This window comes from Pezoporus flaviventris, unplaced genomic scaffold (assembly GCF_033815535.1).
Source record: "Pezoporus flaviventris isolate CSIRO_AGI_PZ_B2104156 unplaced genomic scaffold, CSIRO_AGI_Pfla_v1 ptg000001l, whole genome shotgun sequence".
Taxonomy (NCBI): domain Eukaryota; kingdom Metazoa; phylum Chordata; class Aves; order Psittaciformes; family Psittacidae; genus Pezoporus; species Pezoporus flaviventris.
Genome location: NW_026892549.1, coordinates 12,853,950 through 12,877,198, shown reverse-complemented (window position 1 = coordinate 12,877,198; position 23,249 = coordinate 12,853,950). Strand labels below are relative to the sequence as shown.

Below are 23,249 nucleotides of genomic sequence, written 5' to 3'. Positions count from 1 at the left end.
CTGCATGTATTCACAGTCTGGGTCTTATTTCTAAAATTCAGGTTTTTTTTAAATTCTTAAGTAGCCAGCAGATGTGTCCAAGCATGTGCAGCCCTGCACAATTTTCATACTATCTGGGAACAAGGTTTGCTACCTGAAACTCAGAAATACCATGCTGAGGAGGGCTGGCAATGTGAGTAAATACACTTTGAAGAGGAACAGTCATAGTTATGAAACTGTTCTTCTTCCTCTGACCACCAGTATATATCTAGGAGCATTCCCTAATTCCTGTGAAAATACGGTGGAAGCTCAAAGTGACAGCAGCTCCATGCAGCAAAAAAAATGGAGATGGATGATCCTGACTGTGCCAGGTGGCTCCCCAACAAATCTCACAAGCTGAAGATTACAAAACTCCTCTCTCTCAAGCTAGAAGAATGGAGATACCAGTATCTTACTCCAACAGGAAGAAAGGCTCAGCATCTTTGCTCACACCAAGTCACCTGTATAAGACAGTGGGGTAAGTATATAAAGTGGGACGGACAACAGATAAAGCACTGCGGTCCTCTTAGCTATGAAGAGGGTCTTTTTTTTCTTTCTCTTAAAGAAAAAAACGAAAAAATTCCTCTGAGCTTCATACTGGTCTATGTCCACATGGAGGAGAGCTGTTTGGTCTTGGAGCTCACCCTCACCTCACTCATCCTGCACTGCTCAGGAAGTGTGGCAGAAGCACAGGGTTATAGGAGAAAGAAGGCTTGCAAGAAATCTCCAAATCCGACAATGCCAATGATGAACATGGCAGGCTCTTAAAGGAGCACAAGGACTATCCTTTGAGCCCTAGAAGTCTGGAGATGAGTAAATCAAACAGTGTTTGAAGTTTTGTAATTACATGAAGCAAGCAGGTGGGAGCCAGATGCTGAACAAAGGCTTCAGACGTGAAGGCACTGGTGCCCCAGTGTTTTGCCTAGACCTGTATGTAGACATCAAATATATTTTAAAAATATGAAAAAAAAAGGAAGATCTGATCCTGAAAGAATGCTAGTGAGCGGCAGGCTATGTTGTACTGGTTGCCATATTGACTTGTCTAGAGCACTTGCGTGAAATTTGTACATTTGTATATTTTATGTTGGATTATCATTTCTTACAGTTTCCACATGTTCTTTCATCAGGAAAATAATGCATGATCAAATGGTAAGTACTATTTTTAAAATATTTTTATGCAATTGAACTAAAAATATTAGTTTATCTTTTGCTATTCTGTCAAGCAATATTATAATGATTAAGTTTTTAAAATATTATTGCTGCAGATGGAGTGTACGTAACCTGTGTTTATACTCCATTTCATGTGCTTACATCTTGAATCTTGACAAACTTTGAATTGTTGACCATACCCTTATGAAGGATCAGAATGTCATAACCCTTTTAGTCAATATTTTGAAAGGTTAATTTGAGTGAGTAATTACATTCCAGTTCAGAAGAATATTAAAATAACTAGTTTATGTGAATACATCCATCCTAATGGAAATATACATTTATACATTCCAGAAGAGTTGGAAGAATTAGCTTAATATCACTGTTGTATAAAATTCAATGACTTGATCTTTTAGACAGGGCTGCACAGGCAGACTGAAAACATCTTGGCTCGCTTGGTTTTGCATCCACTATATCTGCTTCCAATCTCAAATTCCAGTAAATGAACAACAAAGAAATCAAAAGGAAACTGCATGGCTCGCCAGCTTGAACCTTGCTTGCAGAGAAACCAGACAAAACCACACAGTGTGAGGAAACAAACATAAAAACACAGTGTAATATGTTTTCTATTGTTTCTGCCAAAAAACATCAATTGGTCCAGATCCACACAAAATCTGCCTTCTTCTGCTTAAATTTACCCCATGCTCACTGAAAGACTGGTGAGATTTAGTGAACTTTAAAGTAAAAGAGGCCAAGTTCTGATATAACCTTCATTTGGTTTCATCATAAAAATCACACACACAGCTATCTCTCAGAATTGAAGAGACAAAATCCTAGACAATTAAGATAAACCCTTATGCTCATGTTCAGCTTATTTTTTCTCTCTATAATGTCCACAACTTCCATGAATAGTTGGGAAATTAGAAGATATTATCCAAACTAGTAGCTTGAACAGTATTAATAGTACAGCAGCACAAGCACACATATAACAATGAAATCCTTAAAGGATTACATTGTAAGACTGTTTCTGAGATGGCAGCATCTATGGTGTGGGAATAAACCTGATGGTGATAAAAGCAATAGCGCTATATGCCAGCTGCAGCTTGCTGCTATGGATTATACCGCTGGTGTTGAGCACTTACTCCACTTTGAACCAGAAGAGCCTTTCTTTGCAAAAGGGTGTAGAAAAATTTTATTTCTTCAAAACATACTGGTTGGATGAATTACCAGGCTTAGGCAACATGACTAAAAAATTTGCTAACAATTCCAGGCCTAAATTCATGGACCACTTCTTTGTAAAGACATATACATATACCTGTATAGATAGTGCCCTTGTCATTTGAGCTAGCTACTACAGTGAGCAAACCACCAAGAAATGATAAGAAAGTCACTCTGCCTAGTTGATTCTCTCCTGGCATCAGGATCTACAACCTGGAAATGTCATTAGAGTGCACTTACATGTGTAAACGTGTACAGCTGTATACATACAGACACAGTTGCTTCTTTTTGTTGGCTTGATCTTTAATTAAGAGGAGAGCTGATGGCTAACCTAAATATAATGAGGCAGAACCTTTTTTCTTTTTTTTTTTTTTTTTTAAGCTTCTTCTGTTCACTTATAGCTAGTCTAAATGTCTCAAGCTTTCATGCAGACCAAAGAAAGGAGAAATTCTTAGTAACCATCACTGACCTCTTCAAAGTTAAATATTGTTACAGATGGGAGCAGAAGGGCTTATTGCTGCAGGACAGTGATCTTACAATGCACATCTGGACCACATTGTCTACACTCAGACTGGCAGTGGAGACTGCACGCATCAGATGCCATTAGTAAAAAAATGTGTTAGCACAAAGAAATTATGGTAAGTGTACAAGATGGTCAGATGCAAGGAAAAGCACCATTTGGAGATTTGTTAGTAAATTAGGCTTTATTTCAACTGATTCCCCAAGGCTTCTTGAGGTAGGAACATTTGTTTTCCTTCATTTCACCTAGGCTTGCTACTATTCAGTGATTGTAGACTTCTATATAGTCTCAATATTTTTTATTTTTGGATCTGTCACTCAAAGCATCACCTATGATTTGACCTCTCTCCTGAGCCTTACTAAACAGCCACATATCATCCAAACACAGATAAAACAAAATGAAACAAAGCAAAAGGTAGAAAAACAGTACTGCAAAAAACTATCAACCTTTGTACTGACTATTCTCAATCTCAGACTAATATTATTAATTAAGTCAAGGCCAGTGTCACAATTTTGGTTCACAAATAGCACTATTCAATAGAGACTGCTCAGAACACCTACATAAGTTCTAACTTTAGAAGGTAACTTGACCTTCTCCATTACCTACCCTGAAATTGACTTCTGGGGTTTCCAATACTTGAAAAAACCCTCTTCAGCAAACAAGTTTTAGTATACATAAGTAAAAGGCACTTGTGCAAAAGCCAGTCATTCCTGGTCTATAGCGTTTACCTACCATTAAAAATACTTTGTTCTCCAATCAGAGGTTACGTTGAATGCAACAATGTCACACTGCAACTACCAAATAAATTAGGCAACCAGCAGAACAGGTCATCGGCTGAAATTGGTTGGCATCACCTGATTAAACTGTCATAAAATATGAAATAAATTCATAGATATCTAAGTCAATTTGCTAAGTGAAAGAAGACTGAGGAAGATGAATAGTTTACTTGTAATGAATAATCTGAGTTTCAGTAAGAATACTGCAGATATTTCAAAGTTACATATTTACTAGAAAGATCTTCAAAAATCTCTTTAAAAAAAGTAAAATGTGTGCTGAACTTTTCTGACATTTACAAAAGTAATTAATTAATATGATTAAGCAAATTAGATGGAGCCAAAGTCTGACTGATTGTAAAGCATGCTGCAAGAGCCACCTGTTTGCTAGAAAGATTAGATACTATCATGCTGGCAACTAGAAAAAAAACAGAGAATTATGAAAGATAAGATAGAGAAATGTCTATATAAATTGATCTTTGAGATGCGTCTTGTCTAACATGCATCACCATATTATCTCAGCTTTACCTGATAAAACAATTGTCCATAAGACATTTTTGCTTGTGAAAAATGCCCTACAGATTAAGCTAAAACAGTCACTGCTAGGTAGGTCGATAAGGGTATTTATGGATCTGATTCCTAGTTAGGTACCACAGCTCCTCTGTGGTCCAAGAAAATCCTCAGCACTACACTCATCTTCTCTCAAGATTTGCTTTCCTTCACCTTGAGGGCAGCAGTGTATGTTCCTGCTGCATAGATATAATATCTTTGCCACAGATAACATTTAGCTCTTAAGAATCAAACTTCTGGTGAGGAACAATTGCCCTGAGAAACATGAAATCACAGGACATTCATTCCTTGTCACCTTTTACAACTGTAAACAAAACTCAAAAACAGGGTAGAGAGATACTTTCTATTAAGTTTTTATAATTTGTATTAACACAGATCTCCAGTCTTGTACTTTATAGAGTCAGGCACTTTGTGCACATGGAGCAAATCCATCACTTCTATCACTAGGAGACTACAGTGAAAGTATAAAGGGAGAGACAACACACAAAGCTTTAAAGGACTTGAGTAGCACTGGAAATATGGAAATTAAGTAAAGCGAGCTTTACTACAAGACCACCATCATATGTCTGAATTCGAGTGCAGAACTCTCCTTCAAGCTCTGCAGTCGGCATGTTGAGTTTGTCTTCATGGTTAAGCAGAAGAAGACTTCAAAGAACCCACTCAGTGTTCTAGGCAAGAAACAGATGAGGACTGGAGCAGAAGCATAGACTTCTGCGTTTACAGTGCAGATACAGTATCTCAACTGTGCTGATAAATGGGATTGTCCTGTACCAGCACAGGATCAAAGGTCTTGGAGTCTGGAGAGGAGGAAGGAGATGGAAGAGAATAATTTTCCAGACAAGCTAAAGTAGCAGATAAAGAAGTGGAAGAAGAGCAAAATTATAGAAGCCCCAAGGAAGAAGATTTTTGGGAACAGTTTCTGGTGTGGGAGCTAGCTATCAAGGTAGGAGAGAAGGGCCATCAGTTCCATGCAGTTGTATCAACCCATTAACTTTTTCATGGAAATAATGCCATAATGCTCACTCTGTGCCCTAGAGGTTTAGCCGAGGTTGCCATGGTGCCTTACACATTAGATTACCATCACCAGAATAACACGCTGGCACCTGAATAATATCTAATTTTGCAAATCATAATCCCTGTAAAGAGAAAGTGCTAAGAAATGGGCATCTCTGTGAAAAGAAAATGCTGGATATAGAAATTAGCAGAGCTGGCAGCTAGGTATGTTCATTTAGAAGTAGATATATGGACTTTTCTAGAAACAGCTTTAGTCACGTTCAGCCCTGCTGCTTGTGTCATACTTCTGCCATACTGATTAACTAAACACAATATTAAAGATGCAAAAAACTGTGATTTGAAAGTTCTGACATAAGCAGTCCCTGAAAAAGAAGCAAACAGAGCACACATTGTCTATGCCATTTGTGAGCCAGTGGATCTAATGGTTCACTTACTTTACAACCTGCTTTGGAATAATTTGGCACATCTCTAATTTTAACAAGCTTCAGTGGGATTAGATAAAATGCAGACTTTGTTTACATCAATTAACACTCAAAGAAGTACAAAAGAACTTGTTAACTGCATTTATGAGCAAAAAGTAACAGAGTTTGTCCAAACGAAGTTATTGTATGACTTACTCAGATTGGCACAACTGTCTCTAAAAGACTAAAAACAAACAAGCAAAAAAAAAACCTGAGCTGCATTTTCAAAAAAGCAGATGTGCATTTTTAATTACACTGCAAATATAAGCTACATTTGCAATAACTGCATTATCAGTTTTGCATACATCAAATTCACAGAAATGACTGCTTTCCTTTACATACCATATACACATTCACTGAGTTAAGCGGAAAACCAGAACCATTTCACCCGAGTTGACAAATACATTGGCCATTGCTATAGTATTATTTCTATTTCCAATTATTTTACATCGAGTGATTATAAGAACATTCTTCTCCACATGTTAAAGAACTGGGAAAAAAAAACAGAAATTGTAGATGACTCCTCAGAGATAATACATGGACACATTCCATAGTCCTCAGAAAAGGTTTGCAAATAGTAAGGGAATTAAGATACAGAGTGGGAAGGAAAAAGTGGTAGAAGTAAGACAGTTTAAAAAGTGAGAGAAGGAAGAAAAGTGCACTATGGAACGTAGTATACTTAGGTAGCTTATATCAGCTATACCTTCTCAAAGATTCAGTCTTTTTGGTGATTAACATTTTGCCCCCTGTATCACATTTCCATAGATCTACACGTGTTCAAATCTCTAAGTAACATAAGAGATACTTTCAGAAGTTTCTGACTTTTTTAATTCCCCCCAAATCAACCACTTCTGAGGAAGCTTTCTCTTCCCTGCTCATGTGGGGAGCAGCACATGACAAAATTTTCTATCTTTTCCTATTATTAGCTCAACGATTCATAATGTAACCATCCTATCTTGGTGTTCGTAGCTAAATTTGTGTGTAGTCAAGAGGCCTGGACATTGTATAATAAGCACATTTTTGTTACTCTAATAGCACATCATTTTAATTAGAAGTGACACCCCAAATCAACAAAATTGAGCTGCTCTCACATGCTGTCACCAGCAAGAGCACTGGCTGTTCAATAATACATTCCCCAGTCCTGTGATCTTGCAAGTTCTGCTTCCTAATATGACAAAATTTATTCTTACAAGCTGATAACAAGGCTATTGCTATACTAATGGTAAAAGGTGACTCTGCTGAAACAGCCTGGTGTACTCAAGCATTGTGGACCAGGGGTCTATTGAACTGCAACAACAAATAGAATCAATTTCCTCAACTGTTTTTGTGTTTCTAAACTTGCAATGGCACAGCACAGAGCACAGCTTAATGAAGCTTAGATGAGCGGTGCCATGGGACAGCCAGACCTGCTCCAACCATGAGACCTAATGGAGAGCTCTCCCGACTAGGGAACTCAGCCACTGGCTGGAGACATTTCCATGCTTTAACATTTGAAGACAAGCAGGATGGCAATTGCTCATTTAGTCACAGCTAAGAGAAAGAGGCAGGAACAGAGAGAAATGTGCAGTTGACTATACAGGTTGACTAATCCGTACAAATCCCAGTGATCTCTCACCCTGAACTCTGGTTATACCCTCTGCCTGCTTCACTCCAACATGCCACCTTTTCAAAAGCTGTGCTGATTAACTGCAATAGTTATACCAATGAAGAAGTCTGGTAACAGTCTTTAATCAATGGGGCCACACTAGCTGTATTATAAACATAATTCCTTAAGGAAGGGATATTAAGTTTGAAAACAAAACAAAACAAAACAAACCCACAAACAGAAAATAATTAAGGAAATAGAACAAAGAATTCAACAAGAGAAAATACACAAATGCCAAATAGCCCAGACATAACTGGTTATAGGGAGGATCTGTTTGGGTTTTTTTCTTAGCTTTGTGTAGGTTTATAAAGAGTAAGGAGTGTAAATTTAGGAAAATATCAGGAAGAGAAATAGTCTATTATAACAATCAAATAAAAATTAAATAGTTTTAAACATAGATATAGGATTACTGGTATCATATGTTAAAGCAAGTATTATGAATATCATGCAAACCAGCAAGCGCATTGGGATCTGGAGTCCTTTTTCTAGTAATCACCACTTGTTGGTTGGTAGTTTCTGAAACCATGACAGCCCAAGTAAACAGCCATGCACACACTCAATATTTAAGTAATTCAGTTTATAGAGGTGCTTGATATAGCCCCTAAATATTAACATAGACACTTAGATGTATCAGAGAAACCCAATTCCAAAATGCTCTCTAAATCAGACTGACTATAAATGCGGAGTATCACAGCACATATTGATAAAATCCTGATAGGTATCTAAACCCTGGACAATCTAAGAGCAGCTTATCACTGATTGCATGCTACACAACAGTTTAGATTTTGTTTTCCATTACCAAACACCTCAAATTACACGAAAGGGAGAAAAAGTTCCCTAGATACAAACATTAAATATTTATCAGCCTTATGCCTGCTCAGTCACCACTCCTCTAAAAAGTCCATTAATTAAATACTTCAGAAACAATTAAAACACTTCTTTAGAACTTATTGGCACCTGTTAATTCACTGACCCTACAAGGCTATGGCGGTAAATGTCTCTTTTGATTGCTTCTGTTACCAATAAGTCAGCAGCTTAGATACAAAAGAGACATGATGCAACTTCATGTACCGCAACATTGCCTTAAAACACAAAAGCCAGTATCTACAGGCAGAGAAACAGAACATTTATGTAGACAGGGCAGCACAAATAATCTATTTAACCTAATCTTTTAATTACAGGAAACATCTCGTAGCAAAACATACAAGAGCAATGAAATGACCCAGAGCTAGAAATCAAGATGATATATTTGTGCATGTGAAAGTAACACCAGCAGATTCATAAAAGAAAACCTCCTTGGGCATTATTATCTTTCCATCAGGATATACTGTCATCACATTGAGAACAGGAGAAAAATGACTTACAATATGTTATTAAAATACAAAAATGTAAAATAGAGGGTAAGCGAAAACAAGAACAGAGAAAGGTAAAATTCAGGAGTGGGAGAAATGCAGGTGAAAAGAAATTGCAGCTTGAATTAAAAAGGGAGCATCTTACAAGGGGGGGAGGAAAGAAATAAGGGACAGACCCTAATAGCTTGACATAGCACAGCACCTACTCCACAGAAGTTGTAATGATTTTGGTGTCATTTACTCATTAATGCACTATTAAGCAGAGAGGGGTGTTCAAATCTGGCCCTGCTTGGGCAGTATGCAAATCTTCTCCCACTCCTCTGCAAGCTTTTAAAGATAGCTGGCAGAGAGTCCCCTGAAGAGTCCTGGCAATGCCACACTCTGCGGTGGGAAACGAGCATCTTGCAAAGAACCCCTGAGATCCTCCTACCCCCTCAAATCTGCGCAAGTGGAGAAGTGTTGCCTGGAAGGGGGAGCGAGACAGAGCGTGTGTGCAGGAGAGAGAGAGAGAGAGAAAATAATTCTAGTAATTATATGAGAGTCCTGAAATACTAGGAGATGGAGATAATAACTGATGCTTAAAACAAAATAAATACATTGTGCACTCCTCACTATATCTAATGCTTTCTCCTTTCCCATTTGTGATATTCTGACCCTTTGTTCAGATCCTTTACCTTGCTACATCTAACTTACTACTAAATCTTTGGAAAAATTGGCTTCCCTTGCTTTGATCTCCTACTATCGGATTACATTCTTCCTACTCCCTGTACATAGTTCTTCACGCCCACATTTAATTTCCTCATTTCTTTGTTTACATTCAATTTTACCATATTTCTTCACACTTTCCTGCACGGGTAAAGTCTATGTCATATTCCAACACATTACTCTCTTTTGTTCCTTACTTTGCACTTTTTAATTAATCATGTAGTGTATTTGTTCCTAGAATGACAATTAAAAAAAAAAAAAAGTATGCAATGGTGAAAACATGTTCCTTTTCACTCTATCTACAGCTGAATCATACTGCTATTGTTTTCTAACAGAACTTGTATTACCAAACTTGGGCATCCCCATCAGTGTGTTTGACAGAATTTTCCTGGGTTTATCTCAGAAGGTGTGCATTTTTCTAGTGCCAGTAACATACTACGGAATTTCCCAGGAGTAACAGCTTGGTTTGAGGGACTTATTCAAAACTCTCAGTTCCAAAAAAGTTATTTGAAAGAGAAGAATCCAAACCGATTATTTATATTCTATAAATCAAAACAAAACTATAACCAATGCCTTTCAAAATATTGCTATAATATTTTCTACAGGCTGATGAATTGCTGGACATCCTTTCTTGAATGTTGGTTGGCAATTCTGTGAACACTAAACAAAATGTTTATTTAATTTTAGATTGTGAATATAATTATTAAAATGTGATTCAAAATACAAATCATAAAAAAAATACAAGAAATTAAAATAAAAAGGGGGGGGGGTGCATATTTCATCTGCATTAGAGTGTTTTTACAGACCTGTTTAGGCAAGGGATGAGAGGCACTTGCCCCAGGGTGTAAAGGGCTGACTCTGCCCCTAGGGATTGCAGAGTCTGCCCCACTGGCAGAGCATCCTAAGGCAGGTGACAAAGCCTGAGTCCACAGCAATGTCCCCTATGCCAGTCTGGGGCTAAGAAGCTACAAAGCTAAACAAATCTCTCTCAACAACCCTGATTCCATTCTCTAAATGACAAAAATGACAGAGGTGTAAAACTGTAATTCCCCCACATTTTGCAGCATGTTTAAGAGAGAATTTGCATCTTACTCAAAAAGATAAGGATTATTTTCTGAATAAAGTGGATTTTTTCTTTACAATCTGTCCACCATGAGCCTTCTTTCTCCTACAAAAAATGCCAGTGGATGCTATAAGCTGCAAAGAGTCATAACACAGCATCCAAAGTATGGAGAAAGAGGCAGTTCTGATCTCTGACTCCCACATTCACATGCAAGAGTTTCCTTCTGTGCCCTCTCAGACCTGTGGTTTGGACTGTGCTAACCAAGGACCACTTTGCACAGACTCTGCCCTATAAGCTCATAAACACAGGAGAGAAACATAAGCACAGTGTTATATGTACCTGCACAAATGTATCAAGATCTACCCCTGGTCTAAATTGGGGGAGTTGTGTGAAGTCAATGCACTGGCATCAATGGAGATAGGTCTTTGTACAAGTTCAATTTTGACTGAGGGTAACATCTGTAGCAGGTAGTCCTGTACTGTGAGAAAATAAGGATGCACTGTGAATGGACTTTGCTACAATAACTAAAAGAAGAAGTTAAAAAACCCAGCCAAACCATTGTACATTGATTAAAGTACTGCAGAATGGGGCACTGAAATGGTTAGATGTTTGTTATTTCAATCTCTTTCTCCATGACACCTGCTTTGTTTTCTCCTTTGAACTGTACCACACATGAACGATGTTTCTGAATTAATTCAAGGGAATTCTGTACAGCCCATAATTAAAACAGGATATATTTTTTTTTTATTTCAGCAGTAGTAGTGTTTGAAGCACAAGTCTGCTTAGTCTTTCTGAGAGTTGGGCATTTGGTTCTAATAGGTTACTTCAACATTTAAGGTTAAAAAGCATATCATTCACTTAACTATGCAGTATCAATGCAATTCATCTCAATCCATAACCGACGACATGCTCAATAGAATGTGTAAAGTATGCCTCCACCTAGTGATGACTATGTACAAATAATAGAAAATAATAATAATTCTATTACTCAGACAATCTCATTAATTGGCTCACATTTTCATAAATTTAAATGTGCTCCTATAAAAATATTTACTTATACAAATGCACACTTTCTTCCTGGAAAATTAGTCTAAAGCTCCATCTGTAAAATTTACCTGCAAATTCTGACCTGTTAGGAGGCAGGACTAAACACATTCTAGTTTTCAAGTATATGAAAATATTAAATAATGTATTTGTACCAATCATTAATATCATTAAAAAACAAAATAAAGGGAGGCCAATTGAAGTGCTGTGGATTTTATGTATTAAATCATCTGACAATTTCAGTTAGATAGTCTATTTCTAAAAGGAATCATAAGCAAACCACATCTCTTCCTTGCAACTTTGCTTGCCAAAGAAAATGTTTAATAAACTTCTCAGATCACCATTTTATAGATGCAATTGTAGAAGTAATTCCATGAAATTCCTGGGAATTTATTCATCCAAATCATAGAAATGGCAGTGAAAGAAAAAATGGGGAAAAAGAAAGCCCCAAGTCCCCCTAAACTAAGGTAATAATGAATAAAAACCTCCACAACAGAATTAAAGCAATCCAGCCCCTAAACTCAAACTCACGTTTTTAACAACTCTCATATCCCTATAAAAATACTCTATAAATGGGATCAGTTGGGGGTGTATCCCCAAAATCAATAAACCTAAGGAGCTTTAAAAAGCCAAGTTCCCTTGTCGAAAGGTTTTCCTTTCATTTGTACCATCAGGTAACTACCTTAAACGTCTTTTCACTAACTATGCTTGTATTACCATTTCAAAAAGTCTCCCCATCCCATTTGTGGCCCATGAATCACAGTTTAAGAATGACTGGTCTGCCGAAAACCAGGATTTATATTGTTTAAAAGAGATGGCAGGTCGCTATTTGCATTTCTCCCCTCGCATTCAAATTGCCATTGTCCATTTAACACCCTGAAACATCCAGACACATCCTCTCCCCAAAGAATGACAGCCGTAGAAATCACTCTCACACAGAAAACAAGAATCCCTACCAGATCGTCTGGCATCCCTTCGCACACAAATGCGAGGTGCTGCCTTTCAGAGACAGGACAGCCAAGGCTCTCCGTGCCCAGCCAACTTCAAATATTTGCCTCACTCATTAAAGAGAAACACAAAAATGGAGTAAAGTGACTTCGCCAAGATTTTCAAAAATGTAGTGGCTGAATACAGAAATACCAGCACCAAACATGTAAACAAGTCAGATTTGATTATCTCTGAGTGAGTTCATTTAGTATCCATTTTTCTCTTTGTTTTTGGGGTTTTTTTTGTTGTTTTTTTTCCAAGAGTTAGATAAATTAAGGGAACATGTGCAATGTTTGGCCACATATCAAAACAATTTATTTTTTTTTAATATTGAAGTACATTAAGAAGGCTGCAGAAAACATAATGCCTTTAAATTAACTCAGCCATTTTCACTCAGGAGAATCACAAAACCTTGAAGTACTAAAGAATCAGGAAAGCTAGGCTCCTTTCACATTTCTGCATTCCCTTTCAGCTGCTGATTGCCAGGACTATGAAAATACCATTTTCCCCAGTTTATGAGTACACAAAACACAGCACTAAGGCCTCACGTCAGAGAGCTTTATCAAGTTCACCAAATTCTACCTGCAGCAATAATTCTCATTACATGCTTTATCTTGAACCAGCCCATCTTATGGAGCCATTTACTCTTGCCCTATCAGCCCTGCCGATCAGAAGATAATCACCATTTAAAAACATAAAACTACTACCACGTGCATAATTGAGAGAATACAGGTTTGCAGCAGCGGTGCTGCTGCTGCTGCAAAAAAAAAAAAAAAAAAAAAGCAGACATAACTTCATTTAGCAACCAAACCGTTCGGGCAGGCACTGAATTTTGCCAAAAGATGCCTAAAAAAAAACCCTTCCCGTAGTGACGGTGAGTGCTAATTGGCCTGCTTGCACCCTGTCCTCCGCGGAGCTGGTCATCCCTTGGGAAACGCACAGCCCCGGGGCACTGGCCACAGCCAGGCAGCCCTGGCCCCGTTCGCTGTCCGCAACGCTGCCCGCGCTGGCTCTTGCGCTGCCCACGAGATGGCAGCAATATGTTTATGAATAATGCAGCAAAAGGCTGCAGCCCACTGTCATTTCCCATGCAAGCCGCAAGACGCGATTTATTTCTTCAGTTATGAAAGAAAAAAAAAAAAGAAAAAACAAACAAAAAAAAAAAAAACCAAAAACCCCCAAACAAAAACAAAACAAACAAACGAAACAACAACAGAAAAAAAACCACCAAAACCTCCCACCAAAAAACCCCACACAAACACCACCGCAAAACAAAACACCAACACAGCCCTCCAAGAATTCTGTCAAAAAACCATGGAAAAATAAGCAGCTTCACTGTCAGGCTTTGCTTGTGAGTAGGTAAGCTGCCCAGATTTCTTATGCATAAGGTTTGGAGCTATCCAAAGCACAAGGTGTTTCTCATGCATTCACATATTTGTTCACCCCTTTATTCTCAGCCATGCTTCTGTCCCCGACAAAATTATGTCACATGTACATTTTAGGTATTAACTGCTGTTATGTTTTACTTTTGTAATGCAGAAAATGCTTGTGGCTTGAAATAAATATTTTCTTTTCTGATGGACAAATAACATCTGCACTTCTGAAAGCTGGAGTGTAGCTGTCAAAAACTAAGTGATACATATAATTTCTTAAGAAACACATGTGTATGAGCATACACAGACACTCGTACCTATCACAGTCACTCACATATCAGCCCTTACATCCGTCAAAAGATGTGCTCTTTAAAAAGTGCAGTAAGCTATTATAATAGTCATTTTTAGCAGACAGACATCTGTGTACACATAATGTCAGATTTGGAGAATATGAGTTGTGAGTTTTTTAATCAGCCTGATCTTCACAGAAAACTTAGGCTGGCTTTACAATTATATTTCAGATTTCTCTGGCTTTCAGTGACACCCCAAGATCTGGTGTGTTACAGGAGCTGTTTGCCTTGATGTTTCATGGTCTGCAGTGAGTACCAGAGCAGAAGTGACCCACGGGCAGCATCATCATGGCACCTTGCCCATGGCAACTCTTTCTTCATCCAGACTTTCAAGCCTTTCCAAGACCTCCATGGGCTGTTGAAGTTACACTTCTTGAGTTTTGTGGGTTTTTTTCCAACACAGTAGAGTTTTCGTGAATTTTTTCATAAGTCAGGGACAACAATAGGAGAGAAAGGAACTGTCTAGCTAAGATGATACTTAACCACAAATCAACCAAGTTTTGTTGAAAATTCTGTATCTTCAAGCAACTTCAAGCAACCCAGTAGGACAAAATGTTGCTTGTGAGGCATGGACTTCACTGTTTCTGAAAAGTAATAACTTTTTTCAGATTATCAGTAAAATGATAAGTAAGATTTTAATTTTGTTTTAATAAAACAAACATATAATTAAACAACCAACTAAAAACACCCCAAAAAACAAACAACATTACTGTCCTGATTTTATAGTCATAAAATATACAAGGCCTTTTCTTACATGACTGTGGATTTTGTGATACCCCAAAGGACACAGGAGCCACTGAATGTGAGAAAAATATATTAGCTATAACCTTGTAAGCACTCCACCTTAACTGCTCAGTTGTCAGTTTTGTAAATAAAGCTGCTGTTCCTTGAAATGCTTGAAACACTATTACAGAGGTTGAATATAGAGAGAGGTTCCTTGAAATTCTATTTGAGAGGTTGAAGACTCAGTTTCCCAAACCCTTTAAATCCACGCATTGTCAAAGTCAAGTGTCTTCCTGCTGATGGCTTGTCTATTTTCAAACTCTATATAGTTTGAAACATTAAGTACAAACGTTTGGGCAGATACCACAAAAATATTTCATTTTCTTTAAGGTGTCACTGGTCTTATACGTCTGCAGTCCAAGGGCTTGTAATTTGCATGCTCCTGTCATTAAGCGCAAAGTTTTGTTGCTGTTGCTTGTGTCACAGGATCAATTAAATATGTCCCTCTCCGTCATATTGCACAAAGTGACCTTATTACGTCGCAAGCCTTACATATGAATCGCATCGAGCATTTTTGTGTCCACATTTACAAAGGGACCTGAATTTCATTTCACTCTTCATCTACTCTCTTTGGTAACGTCAAATGAGTGAGTAACATCAATCAAGTGAGTAACATCAAATCTAAGTGTGAAACACTGGTGAGAGAAGGCAAACACGCCCATTTGCCCAGGATGGTTAAATCTTGACTATTGCTCACCTAGCACCTCTAAACAAGGGAGTTTTTAAAACTAATCATAAGTTTATTATTTAAAGAACCTGTTGCTGACACCATTGAACTGTGTTGTGGCTAAATCTTTTAATTAGGTAATAATAAATTCAGGTTGCTGGGATAGAAATTAAACTACAGTCATAGCAGTAACCTCCAGAAGTGGACAAAATGTTGTACATATGTTTTAAAATCATAACAGGTTCATCTAATGCATATCTAACTCAAAGCCAGCAAAGGTCAGCACACCTCGTTCTCAGGAAACAGCACTTTCTCCAAGACAGGTTTGGGATGGAGAACATGTTCCAGCTGCTGATGAGGACTACCAGAAGGTTCCCATCTATCTGAGTGCAAGGATGGATTTGACTTTTTTAAATTTGTCTCCTCTCTGCAGCATTTATATTTATAAACATAAAAAGAAATCCAAATACAAATACTAACCCAAGCCCCTCCATGTTACACTCTCAGTTCTTCCCCTAGAGAGATCATGGAAAAGAAAATGGTCCTTCCCATGGCAAAAGCAGTAACCTAGAACATTCCTGGGAGGTATCCAGACACTATACTGATCCTACTGTATGTAGAAGAAAATAGCTTATCATTCAGATTATGCTCTTGGGCAAAGCTGGATAGCTTCAAGGACAAGGGAGTTACCCTAGATCAGCACCATAAATGTTATTATATATGAAACAGCTGCAAGATAAATTCTTTCATATTACACATAGGTACAGTTTTACTTTCAGCTGTCTGACTGTTGGAACACTATGTCTTACACAGATTTCGCTATTTGTAAAATACACTTACAACTCTAAGTTGCATGTGAACGAATGACTCCTTATGGCTGCTGTGTGTTGAAACCAAATGGACTCTCACAGATCTGTGGCAAGAACCAGGCCACTGAATTCCAGAAATTCTTCATATGAATCCTTCTTTAAAAATGAACTAAGTAAATGGAAAAAATATTACTGAAGAAACATAACATAACTAACATAATGTCTGCTGTTTAAATGAATAGTGCTATTAAGAGAACAAAGCGGCTTCATCAATTCATAAGGAAGCTGCTTATGATCTTTTTTTTTTTTTGCATTCTTCACCTCCCTCTTATTTTTCCTTTTTTAAATCATCTGAGAGAAATCTTCCAAAACCTCTTAAAGGAAACAGTCTACAGCCACAAGATTTTGTGCTAATGAAGTTCCAGAATTAGGAAGCCAGAGATCAAGATCATGTCTTCTACAACATCTGGGCTAAATGAAATTAAAAGAAAGGGCTGCTTGACTTAGACGAGACAATGAGTAAGCGGGAGGAAGAAAAAACTGCAGTTGAAAAGTTTACTAGAAGCAGAAAACATTGACTATTGAGGAAATAGGTAAACTAATCTAGCTACTGCTGCCTCAACAGTCATATTAGTACTGACTGAAAAGCAGTTTATCATGTTACTTCCTTTTTCGATAACCTGCATCAAAATGTACCTACCCAATATCAAACTAAGCCAAATAAAGGAAAGTGGAGAACGACTGAGTGACATAGGCACCATTTCTGTTCTAGTTGCTGACTGACAAAACTGCCATCCCTTAACATGGTTTTATTTAGTTATTACAACCATCTCTCTGTAAATGACACTTAGGATTATTTAAGATTATGTTGTAATCCTTTTAATCCTCAGTGCTTTAAATTTCAGGCTAAACACCAAAGAGCAAACTAGCACTTAGCAGAAATATTTAAAGCACGTGACTTGAACATAAATCTTCTTTTATTCAGTACTCTTTTATTCAATGATGAAGACCTAGTGTATCACGTCATTCAACCAGCAAGAGCAAGCAGCACAGTATCTCACTTCAAACTGCTACGTTTCCCCACATCATGTGGAGATTTTCTAACCGTTTCTTTTCCTTGGTGTTAGCTATATCATCAATAAAATAAATGAAGGAAAACCACAAGTTTATGTATTATAGGATGTGCATATTTTAAGTTACTATTGAGGAAAATTTGAAAAAAAAAAACAACCCACATACTATGTTCAACAAGAACAGAAATAGATTGCATGCACAAATTAGATACTGTGAGAGACAGATCAGACTTATCCTGTTAAATAAGGAGTAGCTCAATTAAAATGAGTAACACTGCTGAAAACCTCATGATCAGCACAGGAAACCCAAATCTTCTTGCCTGAATATCATTTACTTGAAGTTACCTCTCTTCTTTTTCCTGCATTGATCATATTTCCAATTAGTTTTCTTTATGATACTCCTATACTCCATCTTGTTACCATCCATTAACTGTCATATGCTTAGATTTTAAATTCAAGGTTTCCTTCTTTTTCTTCAAACCAAAATCTCAAGTCATTTTCTATTTCTAATCTATAATTCATGAACTCAAATTGAGAACCTAGCCTAAATGAAACTTAAAATTCCACATCTACTAGTACAACAGGTTAACTGAAAGCAACCATTATTGTATTTGAATCAGAAAATAATAGTTTACTATTCAGAAAGTAATGAAACAAAACCCCACCAAACCATGTCCTGTTGCCATGCTTTAAAGATATAATAACATTTACTGCTGATAATTTCAAAGTTAGGTAGCTGAAGTATTTAATCAAATAGCAGTGCAATGCATCTATATTTAGATAGGGGAAAAAAAAAATCACCCATGTTCTTTTCATTTGAAGAAATCTATGAATAAGTAAACATATATTATCAATCTTATTCCCACCCACTAGGGATAAATAGATCGTCAGAAGTGTTTCCTGAAATATTCAGTACCCAGGTACAAACTGACCTCTCCGCTTTCAAACTCGCCTTGGATTCCCTCCAGACTATCTCATAAATCTTCACTCTATCTCCAGTCCCCTTCCCACTCTATCTGCTCATGCAGTACTAGTCTCGTTCAGTCCTTTCCTCTCCCAAAATGTCACCACTACTGATGCCAAAGCCTTCTCCTCTTTCACTCTTACCATCTGGCAGAATCTTCTTGTAGCTCTCTGTCTAAACAATGCTCTATCCCTTTTCAAAATGTGTCTTAACATATGTCCTTCCTCCCATGCTTTTACTTCTTAATGTCTCTCCCACTCACTTAGTGGCTTGATGAAGACACGTTTTAATGGGTTCAAGCAGTAGTGCATGAGTTTCCTTTCTCACATTATTCTGATTCAGTGAAATTAGACCTCACACTAACAGAAGTGAGAAGAAAATGCATTGCAAAGTCTTCATACAACCAGTTTGATAAATCAATAACAGAGCTTCATTTGTCTTTACACTGGAAATGTACTAGCTGCAACGAATCACCAATCCAATATGTATTTCCAAAAGAAATAAATGTTGCTTACTGCAAATGAGAAATAAACCTTAGAAGCTCAGAAGACTTCTCAGTGTTCTCAGGGGGTGAAAGAGTGAAAGCTAAGGATATACTTACTCACATTCCAAGTGAAAAAGCTGAAGATTGACAGGAAAACCAAAATATTTATTCTAAAAATACCTAGGAAATTACAAAGCTCCAAGTGTTGTCTCAAGACAACCTGAAGGATGTGGGGGGTATAGAAGCGTAAGTCTTACTGTCTTGAAGAAGCAGAATACTTCTATATATTTCATGTGCTTTAGAAAGATGTTTAGAAAAATTAACCTTAAAAAATGTCTCTGTAACACCCAGTCAACACAAAGTGGTTTCTTTTCAAGAAGGCGTGTACAGTCCCTGAGGGCAGTTTTTTTGTGTGTTGAGTTGGGTTTTTTAAAAACCCAGACCCAGGCACAGTTGATTCCTCCAGCATGTTTCATTGGTGGTGATGCCAAAGTACAATCTGGTAACTAACAGTACCTTGACCCTGACATGCTCCCTTCTGCATCTCTCCTCCCTTGATTGTTTGTATTTTTAAATATTCTTAATGTTAGAACTCTGGGAAACAACTCAGTTCATAATAATATTTTGATGCGACTTGATGCAGCTTCTAACAAAAAAAACAGCTTTCTACTAATATTCATGGGAGATGGAGTATGTCCAAAACCTGAAGATGTTGAAATAAAGTATTTTAGCCTGGAATGTTAACCTTGCAGTAATGCTTTCCTTGTCCTTTTATCTTCTTGGGCCTTGATCCTCCCTTTCAATTCAATGAAATTTAGATGAACTAATTAAATAAAACTATTTTCCAAAATGAGGAATAGTCCTATGAGAAATACATGTCCTTCTATGCTGGCCCTGACACAGTCAAGCTTTTAAAATCCTTCTCTTCCAGAAATGAACCTGGGTCATCACCGTCTAAGGACCCTGAACAGCAATAAAAATAAACAGAGTAACCGCACTGTGCTGGAGCAAAGCTTGTATAAGCAGTTTGAAGAAGTTGTGTTTATGGAAGTTCTTTAGGTCAAGATTCTAGGCCTGAACCCAAAGCAATTATCTACTAAGTTTTAAAAACAAATTGAATATAGAGCATTAATCAATAAATCAACAGGTTCTCAAGTGTTTAGAAGACTCAGCTGTCAGAAATCCTTCTCTTAGAAAAATAGTAAACTGATGCTTGCTAAAATGTTATTCTCCTGTACTGGTAAGAAAAAAGCTGTATTAAATCAGTCTCTAGTTATTAAAACCAAGAAAAAGGAAATAAAGCCTCTTAATTTACAGAGTTTATACTTAAATGAGCAATGAAAATCATGCTTTGACTCTTACCTGAAAGACATTCTTTCTGCTGGATTTCTCTGAGGTCCACTCAATGCAAGCACCACACAAATCCACGCACTCAGGTTTATATCCTGGTTTCTGGAAAGAAAAGAAAAAAAAACCCAAACCAAAAATCAAAACCCACAACCATGAATATGGCCTGTCTTTTCAGAAATGGGAGCAGTTATCAAATAAAATAATAGATCAACTTCAGATGACATATTATTGTCACATAGCTGCTGAATTTACTAAAAAGAGTTTATTATTCCTTGGTATTATTGAATAGCTACTCCTGAGGTGTCATAACTCAGAAATAAGGCTCTTATACTAGATACATAATTTTAAAAATAATTAAATGATTTAAAAAACAGTCTAATGTAACATGCAATAAATCAAAACAAAATGCACACACATTGACCAGGTATGCTGGTCAAATGGCTTTTTTGCAAAACCTCTTGAAAAGGTTTTGAGTTTATTTTGAGTTTAAAGGTAAAATTTTGTCACTTTCCAGATTCAAATTTAAATTGATGCAGCTGGAAAAGACAGAAACTAAGCAAGACACAAGACATACATCGTATCTGTAAGACAAACTATCTTTAAAAAAAAAATAAAAAAAATCATTTCTAGCTCTTAAAAAGAAAAAAAATAAAAATAAATAAAGGCTTTGAGGGCATGTGTGACACCCAAAAAGAAGCTTAACACTAGGGAAGCTCCACACAGTTTGCTACTTCACAATGTCAGTCTGTGCATCCCAGAGTGACACAGCTCTGCCTCCCCAGCTTCTCCGGATGGATGCAAATAATTCAAAGAGCAGATTTGTTTGCCTGTATCATTTACATTGCTGGGAGTTGGTGTAAAGCACAATAATCCTCATTTGCCATCTAAGCTTCTTCTCCAGGGACTCTGCCGGTGCAGCAGTTCTGGCAAAGCCCATCTAGTTTAGAGTAGTCTTTGTAGATTTTGTTACCATGCATCCCAGACGACAATAAAAATACTCCTGTTAAGAAGATACAGCACTAAGAAGTCTCTTTTGGGTAAGATACAGAGTGATATCCACATAATGTAATTAATCAGCTTGATGCATCTTTTTTTCTCTGTTGTTCTTAAGCCATTTTACCTTTAAAAATGACATTGCTAATAAAGAAAACAGACTTAATAGAAATTAACAGTGGCTAGTCCAGTATCAACCACATAATCAGCTTTCCAAAGATTGCTCATTGAATTACTCTGATGCTATTATTAAAGGCTAAAAAATGTGTGTTCTACAGAATGCTTTTGAGATGGGTAGAAAAGGACCTATTTAGGTTAAAAGCAACAGAGTAAGATACCCTGGTCAAGCAATTTGCAGCCAGAATCTCTGGCGGTTTTCAGTATTGGAGCTGTAATTATGTTCTCCTTTTGCCAAACCATAAAACCACTATGGTTCAGTCCCATGTGTCTTTGCTTCTTTTTAATTATTTTTTTTTAACAGGAGCAATATGCCGTTCAAAACAGAAGGATGCTCTTGTGCTTAAACCACTGGAAGAGCAGGGGTTGCATTTTGTTCCCCCAGCTGTGCCTCAGACTTCCTGCCTGACCTCCAACAGGAAGTTAATGTTTCTGAATTTTTAATAACATACATACTTGACTTTAAAAAGGTGTTGTGAAATTTCATCAGTTAATATTTGCCTGGCAAAAGAGACAAAGTTGAAAAAAAAATGTCCCAGACAAACACCAGCCTATTAGCACAAACAAATATTCAAAGAGCAGAGGCAGGGAACACATGGATTTTTAGTATTCCAGTACTATACTTTTATATAAAGGGCTATGGTGTCTCCTTTGACTAGATCACTCTCCTTGGGCAGGGTTTACCCCAAGGAAGTTTCATCCCCATGTCTCCACACAATGGTCAGGGCTGCACTGCACAGAGCAGGCAGCAGTGTAACTCATCCTGAACACGCAACACAGCCTCGTCAAAGAGGGCTGCCTTGCTTCATTTGAAAAAAAATTGCTCAAAAGGACAGTGTGAGTCTGAAAATACTTTGACAAAGAAGGACAGCTTTGTTTCACCAGCAGAAAGAGTTGAGAAATTTTGGAAACACTTAATTAGATGAAGAGATTCAAATGTACACAGAACACAGAAAAGTCTCCAGGAAATAGTTTCTTGATAGTGAAGGATACTGGGCTACATATTTTCCTTGGGAAAGCTGCCATGGCATTTCACCGGAGTGAGAAAAAACAGTGGAAAGCCCAGGGAAATTCTGCAGAAAGATGGAATAGTGAACTCTACAGTACTTTACTATCTGTAGTTTCTATGACTGTACAAAAACTTACGCAGCAGCAGAACTTGGGCTTCTTCATGCACTCAGTGCACACAGTTTAATTTTGTTGTTGTTGTAATATGGAGTTTGTTTACAGCTTTGATTTTGCAATAAGCAGAAGAAAAGTATGAGTACATGCATCTCCCTCTCCAGAAAGGGTGGGATGCAGGCTTAATCTTAGAAAGATGGACATGCTTTTGCTATGTACAGTAATCAACAGGAAAACTTCTTTTTTTATAGAACTTAGCAATTCTGCCCACAACAGAATATGAAGTGTCTATGAACATCATATGAGACTCATGAGTATGGCACAGTATGTGAAACTTCTGATGAAAACTACATGCAAAATCACTCAGATCCATCAAGCCTGAACCTGTCCAGGGTGCACATCAGCCTTTCCTACTGCACCTAGGTAGGTCCATACAATGGAAGACCTGCTTAAATCTGTAGGGATCACAGGAAAGCTGACTAGAAATTAATTCTGGCCTAAACATAGTCCTGTTAGCATGTTTTCCAGTTTATGCATTACCCAGAGACACGGCAAGAAAGTTAAAGCTCCTGGGAAAGCCTGAGC

General features: G+C 37.4%; 1 protein-coding gene across 7 annotated transcripts in view; it reads right to left on the bottom strand.

Moving 5' to 3' along the window:
• Positions 1-23,249, bottom strand: part of ARHGAP15 (Rho GTPase activating protein 15) — a 392,541-nt gene that overhangs the window by 295,022 nt on the left and 74,270 nt on the right. For all 7 annotated transcript variants that reach the window (XM_061445138.1, XM_061445129.1, XM_061445154.1 and 4 more), the window contains one exon: positions 20,385-20,474. In XM_061445138.1, coding sequence (XP_061301122.1) covers positions 20,385-20,474 — 90 coding nt within the window. The remainder of the gene's footprint in view (positions 1-20,384; positions 20,475-23,249) is intronic.